Here is a 10548-nt window from a genome sequence, read left to right as displayed (position 1 = left end):
CCCACAGATAGAATCACTCTCCTTTACGCCACTACTTTTCATCTTCCCAGTTTTAAAAAAGCATTTCTTTTTTCACAGTTCTTATGTGCCATACGTAATAATTCTGATCAAGATATATGTGAAATGCAGTTGCAAAAACTCTGGATCTTTTAAACAAAGAGGTTATCACAAATCTATATTAACAAAATCCTTAAATAAGGCTTGGCCATATGGTACGGGAATATGATTTAGACCCCAAAAAATGGTTTCTAATGAACAAAGCCGTTTCATTGTGACATTTGCTGTACCTCTGGTTTTTCCACAGTTAAAACTACTGTGGTGAATCTTTGGTCCATATTACAGAGACAAGTATTTGTCTAAAGTCTTGACCCAAAAACCCAAATCGGATTACAAACAGGGACCAAATTTAAAAGGCCTTTTAATGAAAACCAACCCTGTTAAATGCTATGAATCTGGTAATGGGATTCTCAGTAAACTAAAGAAAGGATGCTATTAATGTGCATGTGGATGTAACCCCTGTAGGTATATGGTACCCGTTAAGTCCTTTAGACAACCCCATTCTGGCAAAGAGATCCATATCAAACATCAGATCTCATGTACATCTATAAATGTTATTTATATTATAACATGTCCATGTGGTTTAACATATGTGGGCAAGACCCAAATTACATTATGTGAGAGGATGGGTAATCATGGGTCCTCAATTAAAAGAGCCTTTGAAACTGGGAGGTCAGATTTACCTTTGCCTCAGCAGTTTTTTAATACCTAATAGGGAAGGAGATTGGTACTGTATGCACTTACAAAAGGAGATCTATTGGATTAAAATGTTATACACTATCGGGGGAATGTAATTAAAGTTGCAAAGAGCAAAACAATTCACACCAGTAAGAATAAAAATCCACATCTCGCAATGTAATATTGTTCCTTAAACTGTTATTACATTGCATTGTAATTGCGCATTGCGAATTGTAATTGCGCACTCTTAAGAAGTGCTTGAAGGTGTCGTAATCTTTTGGAGCAAACATAACGACTTTTTCAGTAAGAAGTTTTATTATATTGACTGCGCATTGGTGCAAACTATAAAATTCACAAACATTCTTCCTCTGTCTGAAGTGGTCGACAAAGTTTCTGTGTTCGCAAAAGCTATATTATATTCGCGCAAAGAAAAATTTGTTTGTGCAAAGGCATAATTTTTTGCTTTGCGAATAGTTTTTCCGTTACCGACTTTTTTTTACATTCCCCCGCTAGGCTCCCTGGGGATTTAATCAGTATTGTTCATTCTCTCCATTTTTAGAGACAAGATAAAATATGTAATAGTACCATGATTCAATTGTTTTGGTAAATGTACCTTTTCCTAAACTGCAATTTAGGAGTGCTATTGTAATTTATAAGTGCCATTTAATGTTGATCATTCAAGAATGAAGAGTTCACGGAGCAACAAGAGGAGCGTGTGTGTGTGCCCATGCTGGTTTAAGAAAAATTTAAAAAATGTATTCAGAATGCTTTTCAAAGTGGAAATATACTTCTTTCCTTTAAAAAGTTTTGCGCAATTACAGATCATGTTATTTTTAACAGTAATTAATACCTTTGGGCATTCAGGTCAGTGCCAGAATTGGACAGCTGTGATTGGTTGAAATTCAGGCAACACCTTTCTCTCACAATATATAGGGAAGATACCTGACAAGATTCTGCAGCCTGAAAGGCAATCAAAAGAGAGCTTGTTTAGTTTTCATTATGACTTTGCAGATCATATTACTAGCTTTGACATGTGGTAAGTTTCTTTATCTGCACCAACAAGTTTCTTGCATGATGTATTTTATGTTAGTATTATTGAATGTAGACTAAGCCTTTTTTGTTAACATACATATGATTCAACTGCTCATTGACACTATAGAATTATTTTTGCACTTCTACGAATATTTGCATGCGGAAGAAATTTACTATACAGCTTAATAGAATTGTTCCACAAACTATGTTTGAGTTTCTGAATGCACTGAAACTGTATTTTGTACCACAGCAGCAATGATTGTGTTGAGTGAGGAGTATTCAGTCACTAAGTCACCAACGTTTACAAGCAAAATAGAAGGTAATTTTTTCTTTGTCTTCTTATATTGTTGTTTGTGTGCAGTTGAAAAATAACACTAATAATAATATTAACAATAACATTAAATAAGCATGGTGGGATTATAGGAAATGAAAGCTAAAAAGGAAAGTCAGATGCTTAAAATATATATATTTTATTCTATTTTAATATGTAAGCAATTCTAAACATTTACACACCTGTATTTTGCTTGTGTATTCCTGAAATTCAAAACAGGCATGTAGAAGGCAGCCATTGCAGGGTCATGAAATATTTATAACCCATACTTACAGGGGTGCTTCTGATTCTGCTGCTGTTAAAATAGCGGACCCAATACTGCCCCCAACCCCAGTGCTTGCAGACCAGGGCAAGGAGGGTAGATTCACTCGTGTAGAGAGAACCATTTCACACCCTGCATTAAAAGAGCTGAATTTCTTGTTAAAAACTGGAAACTTGGCTTCAATTTAGCAGGGGTGGCTTTTTGCTGCCTGAGGCAAGGTTCCTACTTGCACTGTATACTGTTGTTTTGTTTGTTGTAATGTGTTGGAAAGAATCCTACGACACTTGTGTAGAGAAAAGTAAAAAAAAAAAAACGAAATATTTTTCTACGCAATGAAATTGGTGTTTGTAAAATATGAAATACACACTATGTTTTTGTTTATAGATTGGTGTCACACAGATTCAAAGCAGTTACTTTAAATATGTTTTCTATGAGGAAATAAGTGTGCCCATGGCAATGCCTAGAACTTGATGTTACCTATGCTAGCACAAATTCAGGTTGTTGCTATACACCTATATATACAGCATTTTAATATTTCTTTCAAATGCTGCTGCCTGCTGCTTGTCCAATTTTAAATCACTGTACAACTTTAATCTAAAATACATTTAAAAAACTTGTTTTGGTGAATCCAAGTTTTGCACCCTGGAAGTCACTTTTTATAGCAGTCTATTGTAATTGGCCACAGTCGCAATGCAATTGTATCTTGGAGATACTATTATTAAAATAGATGGGCAGATGAACCTGCCCTATGGGAATCCCAAAAAGATTGTGTGATGCACTGATGAATTGCACTTGCTATGCGAATTTAGTACACTGGTGGAATATTTGTCCTTGCAGCTCCGATTCGAATTAATGCGCCGCCTGAGGCAGTTCCTCAAAATGCCGTCCCCCCTCACTGGCAGGAACACTATTGCGTAGAGCTCAATTGCGCTTTCTCGCAATAGTAGAGCCCAATTCTGCTCTTAAAGGTACCAGGAGCGGCTTTTTGCCGCCCCTGATTTCCTCTCTGGCGTTGCCGCCTGAGGCAAGTTTCTCAACTCGCCTCATTGGCCTTTTACAACCTGCAGACAAACCGAGCTCTGAGAAGAATACCTAAGACTACACAAATTAATTTAATTATTTTTTGGCCCAAAACCTCAGTTACTTAAAGGAGAATTCAACCCCTCTGGCGCTAAAATCCTTCCGCCTCCTCTGTGTTTCCCCCCTCCCTTATCCCCCCCTCCCTACCACCCCCCCGGGCAAATGCCCCTAACTTGTTACTGACCCCTCTGTGCAGTTCCTCTCCTGTTGAGTTCACGGCAGCCATGTTTGCCCGTGCGCTCTTCTTCCTGTATTCGCCGGTATTTGGTGGCGCATGCTCAGTAGAGGGATTTACCGGTAAGGATCTACTGTGCATGACCCTGAAAGTCACGAAGTTTCAGATTTCTTTTTTCGAAAACGTTGTGACGTTTGGCGCATGCGCAGTAGATCTTTAAATCCCTCTACTGCGCATGTGCCACCAAATGCCAGCGGATACAAGAAGAAAAGCGCATGGGCGAACATCGCTGCCATGAACTCAACAGGAGAGGAACTGCACAGAGGGGTCAGTAACAAGTTAGGGGCATTTGCCTGGGGGGAGGTAGGTTGGGGGGGAGGAGGGAGGGGGGCAACACAGGGGAGGGGGGGTTTAGCGCCGAAGGGGTTGAATTCTCCTTTAAAAACTGCTGAAGACATGTTATGGATTTAACCTTGCAACAAAATAGACACCTTATTCTCCAAATTCTAAAGCTATAACTTTTCTGATAGTTAACTGAAAGAGAAGAACATGGCTGCTTTGCACCTGTCAGTGCTCTGCCCTGCAGAGAATTTACAATTCTAGAGTGCAACAGTAAGGGGCACACACTGGCGTTAATGACCCTTATAATGTCTAGAGTTTCTAAATTATATTTCATTGTTCCTACCTCTGTTTCTGAATTTGCCCGCTGCAGAGAAAAATAATTTGAGTGCATGTTTTTATACTGAATCCTTTAATAGGCTGAATAGGTTTATTATTAAGGAAAAAGGTTATTTTATTTAAGATGCTTTCAGCTTAAAGTAAAAGTTAGGGGATAGTGTGGGTTAACAGTTATTTCAATGTGTTTACTTATTTTCTATGCCAGAAAATTAAATAGATTCTAATCTTTTTCTCTCATTTACAAGAACAAGAACAGGAATTTATTGAAGACAACAATCCTTGCCGCAAAGAATATCTGAACTATTGTCTTAATGGTCAGTGTGTGTTTCATGCCGATCTCACCACTCCTCTGTGCAGGTACTGTATTATATATAAATCTTTTCACATTTACCCTATATGTACTGTAATAAAATGCACTAAGTTTGTCCAGTAACGGTAAAGAACCAAAAAAATGTTTGTTGTTTGCTGTTTTGCACCTGGCCAAATGGGGGTGTTTTTTTACATAAACCCTTTAGAGTATAGGATTGCATAAAGTGTTTACATGCATGCATGTCCTTGGACAAACTGCGTCTATTATTATATATAAATTGTATTGTAAGATCCATTTAGTACATAATGCGCTATTCACCTAGTACAGGTTTTCTGTTATCCAGAAAGCTCTGAATTACAGAAAGGCAGTCTTCCGTAGACTCGATTTTATCCAAATAATACAATTTTTTGAAAATAATTTACTTCTTCTTTGTAATAATAAAGCAGTAGCTTGTACGTGATCCAGCCTCAGATATAAGTAATCCTTATTGGAAGCAAAACCAGACTATTTGGTTTATTTAATGTTTATGTAGGGATCCATAGGTTTAACACTACCCTATGGTTTTAAATGCCTACACTTCCTTGTCAATACGCAGTGTAATTACGTCACCAGCAGATAACGCCACAAATATGTATGTTATATCATAATGTATGTTTTAGAGATTTTCTGTTCTGAGCAGCTCTGCTGCAATCTAAAGACACAATTGTGAAAAGTGACAGAGCCCGTGATCACTGTTCCTAATCTCAGTCACTGAACACTGTAAACTCTATCCTCTTTATACTTGTCCTTTAATCCCAACATTACCCCAAATATGCATGTTTCGAAATCCAGTGCTCTAGTACAATGACAACAATGACATGATTATAGCCTAATTTTAGATGCCAAATTTCTCCTAAGAAATTAATTCTTATAAGACATACAGATGTACTTCATTGTATAAGCTATGAAAAATAAACAACAATTAAAGAACGTATGCTCTGATGCCATACATCTATGTTGTTAAAAAAAGTATTTACATAGCTATGTTTTATATAATAATGTATTATTATAATAATAAAATAAGCCTCCTCTAAAGTGGTCTGTTCTAGATTTGAAGTACCTCTACCTAGAATTTTTATTTATGTCCCATGTTGTCCCTTTGTAATATTGTTTCATGGCATGTTGGGGAGAGGTTGTTTCCCTTTTTCAAGTTTTGTAACTACAACCTGCAATTTGTCTTCTATTCAGGTGTGACACCAGTTTTACAGGAGAAAGGTGCGAACACATGACTCTTTTAGCATACTCACAAGATGAAGAAGCTGTATATATTGCAATAGGAATAGGTGTTGGGTTGCTGATAAGTGGAGCTATTTTCTTTATCTGGTATTGCTGGAAAAAAAGGTAAGCTATTTACTATCTTAGGTAAAAACAATATTTCTGAAGCTGGCTTTAAAACATTTTTGAACAAACACTAAAGTAGTTAGTTTAAATCTTTCTTACAATATCCTCATATTTAGCTGACTACAAGAGTCCTCTGCACTCAACCCATTATCAATATATTTAAGACAGAGACATTTTGTGCATACTGCTACTAAAAAATGCCTTACCCTTTAAACAACACAGGGATTGTTTGTCCATATATTGCAATATATTTAAGCTGGCCAACTACGTCAAAGTCATCCCATATCTGGCCAGTCCTACACTTCATTTTCATCTGATTCATTAAGAATTCAATTGCTTAATTATACATTTTACAAAGGGACTAAGTTTTACCTGCAACTTACTAGCTGCTTTCAAAGTAAAACTCCCAAACTTGGCTGCCCTTTTATTAGAAACCAGTGGGATCACCTGACTATAGCTGGGAAGGGTGGGAGCTACAACATGGAGCTGGTCACTGCTCCTGTATAACTATAACAAACAAGGGAAAGTTGTGCTCACCACTATTTTTTAAAACAGCTAGTAAGTTGCAGATAAAACTTAGTCCCTTTGTAAAATGTATAATTAAGCAATTGAATTCTTAATGAATCAGATGAAAATGAAGCGTAGGACTGGCCAGATATGGGATGACTTTGACGTAGTTGGCCAGCTTAAATATATTGCAATATATGGACAAACAATCCCTGTGTTGTTTAAAGGGTAAGGCATTTTTTAGTAGCAGTATGCACAAAATGTCTCTGTCTTAAATATATTGATAATGGGTTGAGTGCAGAGGACCCTCATATATAGCTGGATATAGCCATATCCAGAGTGTTGAATGTGTTATTAGAATGCACAAAATCATTACATTTAAAAAAAACCTAATGCACCCTTTGCCAGGGTAACATTTTATACAGCAGGGGTACTCTTTTAACAGATTAATAAATTGGAATGTCAGTTTGGTTCCCCAACAGGACAAAAAGGGAGCAAAATAATCCAAATTAAATGGTAATCTGGAATTTGGCCCTACAACTGAATCTATGGAGCCAGTAGCCAGTAGAACAGATGGCCACATTTGAGTATATAGTTTCACAAAGACAGTTTCTTTGAAATTAATGACCTGGTTCAACTACGAAAGCAACTGCAAAATTAGTCACGCAAATATGCATATTGTTGCATGTAAAGCCAGACATGTTACATGCACTTCCATAAACAGCAGAACCCCCATTTTACGTTTTTTCATGGGACCAGAAAAAAATTGTGTAAAAACCAGGAAATGTAAAATCAGCATTATGTATTATGCATAATATATAGGTGGGACGACAAAACAACAATGTAAAATGAGGGGATACTTAATATCAGGGGATGTAAAATTGAGGTTCCACTGTAGTTGTACTTTATCCCTTTTGTGCCCGGTATTATGATGAAAAAAGAGAGGGAGCTCTGTAACAAATGTTTATGTTACAATTTTTTATTCCAGAATAGATACAAGGCTTTGCAAGAACATAAAACACTAATGGGGGAATGTAATAAAAATCGCTAATGGAAAAACTATTTGCAATGCGAAAAGTTATGCCTTTGCGCGAACAAATTTTGCTTTGTGCGAATTTAATATAGCTTTTGCGAGCCCGGAAACTGTTTAGCGACCACTTCCGACAGTGAAAGACCGTTTGCGAATTTTATAGTTTGCGCCAATGCGCAGTCAATGTAATAAAACTTCTTACTAAAAAAGTCGTTATGTTTGCTCCAAAAGATTACGACACCTTCAAGCACTTCTTATGAGTGCGCAATTAAAATTCGCAATGCGCAATTAAAATTCGCAATGCAATAACAGTTTAAGGAACAATATTACATTGCGAGATGTGGATTTTTAGTCTTATTGGTGCGAATTGTTTTGCTCTTTGCGACTTTTATTACATTCCCCTGTAAGTGGGAACATAGTAGACTGTGATCAATAGACCACATCATTAGCACGTTTGCTTTTATTAGAACTGCTGCATACTTGTCTCTAAATAGGCATCATTAATATCCACATTTCTAGTATTATCACATTGCTGGTTTCTACGTCGCTTCCTACTGAGGATTCTGCATATTTGCAACATTGTGTAGTATAGAATGGAAATGTATGGGAAACCCTTCCACATTCAAAATGTATAATATAGATTAACATCATAGAAAAGGATTTCTCCCCGAAACACTACTTGTTCTTAGTATATGCTTAAACATACTTGATGATTACATGCTGTTTTTTTAAATTTTAGGTGCAAAAAAACAGACTATGAAACCTGCGAGAAAAATGAAGCAATATAAATATAAAACGTATTCATTATTTCCTGCAAAAACCCAGCAAGTACAGTTAGAAGATTATTGATCATGGCATTATTCTCTTGATGACACCAAAATAATGGGACATTGTACAGATTTTTTTATATTGATAATTCTGGACTGTGCACCATTGCTTCTTTGCTGAATTAAAATGCATTTGCTGCATACATTTGGCAGCAGACAGGTCCACATTAATGCTTTTATATACATATATATATATATATAAATTAAGCTAGTAGCAGTTTGTTTTATAAAGGGTGATGTCTCATATTCCTGCTAACTGCAAACTGTGAAAGTAAAGGATTTTCAGAAACCTGTGATAGGAATGAAGTTGAAAGAAATCAACTTTTTTTTTGGCATACACGGCGAATATTAACATTTGGAAATCTTTCCTGACCTATTAACAACTACACTATTTAACTGTGTCATAAAACATTGATTTATTTATTGAATGGTCTGAATGATCTGACTGAATCTTTAAATGAGAATTAAAGCTTTAAAATTGACATTTCTAGACATGCTGCATTTTATATACTGAACTTAATGTACCAGCAGAGAGTTTCAGCAGCCCTATAACAGTAAAGATCCAGGCTTTCAGTTGTCCACAGGGACTACCCAGCACTTGAGTGTCACTGACACTGCACATGCTCATTGCACTCTGGGCAGCTGTTGAGAAGTTACAGTCAGCTTAGGGGTTGTTGAAATCTTCAAACAGAAAATTAGTTATGTGTGTTTTTGTCTGTTATGGAAGCTATGCTGCAATGTTAGTAATGTAATTCATTATTAGCCATATAGACTATACATATACTGTGTGTGTGTGGAGAGAGAGAGCATGAGAGAGATTCTGTATATTGCCATTATTGTGATTATTGCAATAGCGATTATTCTGGAAGCATTGGTTCTCTATCCTGCAATGATAGTAATTTAATTCATTATTAGCCATATACACTATACATATACTGTGTGTGTATAGAGAGAGAGAGAGAGAGAGAGAGAGAGAGAGAGAGAGAGAGAGAGAGAGAGAGAAAGAGAGAGAGAGATTCTGTATATTGTTGATCCCTTAGCTCAGGTAACAAGCAGCAGCCTAGTAGAGAAAATGCAATTAGCAATTCTAGTCTAATTCTTAAGCTTTATTTATCATTTAGTATCTCATTTTTTTTAACCTATATTTAAAATATATCTAGATTTTACAATACAAACAAATCCTCCAGTCTGTGTAAATCTGGTTCTATGGACTTTGTTCCTGTAACTGGAGATGGAAATCGAAACATTTTAAAATATTATAGAATGTATTATTCTTAACAATATTTCAAGTCTTAATATTATATATAATTATATTATATATTGTTTTTTGATTTGCTGTTCTGTTTGTTTTTTTCCATTTTTCAAATTGGAGTCACTGACTTCTGCAGCCAAATCTATTTCTCTGTGACACTACCGTTTTATTGTTAATGTTACTTATGTTGCTTATATTCCCATTCAGGCTCTCTCCTATTCATATTTCAGTCTCTCATTCAGACCACTGCCTGGTTGCTAGCATAAACTGTACCACAGCAACCAGATAGGAGAGCTGCTGAACAAAAATTAAAATATCCAAGAATAAAAACAACTGATTGTCTCAGAATATCACTGTCTACAGTGTAAATGTTTATTCAAATCTGAACTACCCATTGTCTGTCCAACAATTTAACTCGATAAATCCTCCTGGTAGTATAGTTACAGTATAATTTCATTAAAGCAAAATTACACAGTCAATTTCATATGTAAGATAACAGCAAGCAGCATTGTTATTGTGAATTCTATTGCTTATTTTATAATATTTTTGGTCATCATCTTTAGAGAAGTGAGGGGCATTTGAAGCATGTATAAAAATGACCTAAAAGGGCCTAAAAGGCAATTAAAGGCTATTACAAAAATAAGATATTTTAACTTTTTGTATAGCATTAGAGTGCTGTGCAGTTTCCTGCAACCAGCAGGCCTATGCCACTTAAAAGAATTGTTCAGTATAAAAATAAAAACTAGGTAAATAGATAGACTGTGCAAAATAAAAAATGTTTTCATTATAGAAAGTAGGACAAAAATGTAATTTATAAAGGCTGGAGTGACTGGATGTCTAACATAATAGACAGAACACAATTTCCTGCTTTGTAGCTCTTTTGGTTTCCACTAATTGGTTACCAGGCAGTAATCAATCAGACTCTTGAGGGGGGGGGCACATGGGTCAC

At 35.9% G+C, this 10548-nt stretch overlaps 1 protein-coding gene across 1 annotated transcript; it reads left to right on the top strand.

Moving 5' to 3' along the window:
* The first annotated feature begins 1694 nt into the window (after window positions 1-1694).
* On the top strand, window positions 1695-9932 carry epgn.S (epithelial mitogen S homeolog). Its single transcript, XM_018243453.2, has 5 exons — window positions 1695-1771; window positions 2018-2086; window positions 4539-4650; window positions 5831-5983; window positions 8260-9932. The coding sequence occupies exons 1-5, from the start codon at window positions 1735-1737 to the stop codon at window positions 8306-8308; spliced, it is 420 nt and encodes a 139-aa protein (XP_018098942.1). The 5' UTR covers window positions 1695-1734; the 3' UTR covers window positions 8309-9932.
* Window positions 9933-10548: the final 616 nt, after the last annotated feature.

The sequence above is a fragment of the Xenopus laevis genome, chromosome 1S (genome assembly GCF_017654675.1).
Source record: "Xenopus laevis strain J_2021 chromosome 1S, Xenopus_laevis_v10.1, whole genome shotgun sequence".
Classification (NCBI taxonomy): Eukaryota; Metazoa; Chordata; class Amphibia; order Anura; family Pipidae; genus Xenopus; species Xenopus laevis.
Note: the sequence above shows the minus strand (reverse complement) of the source record. Positions and strands in the feature narration are given on the sequence as shown.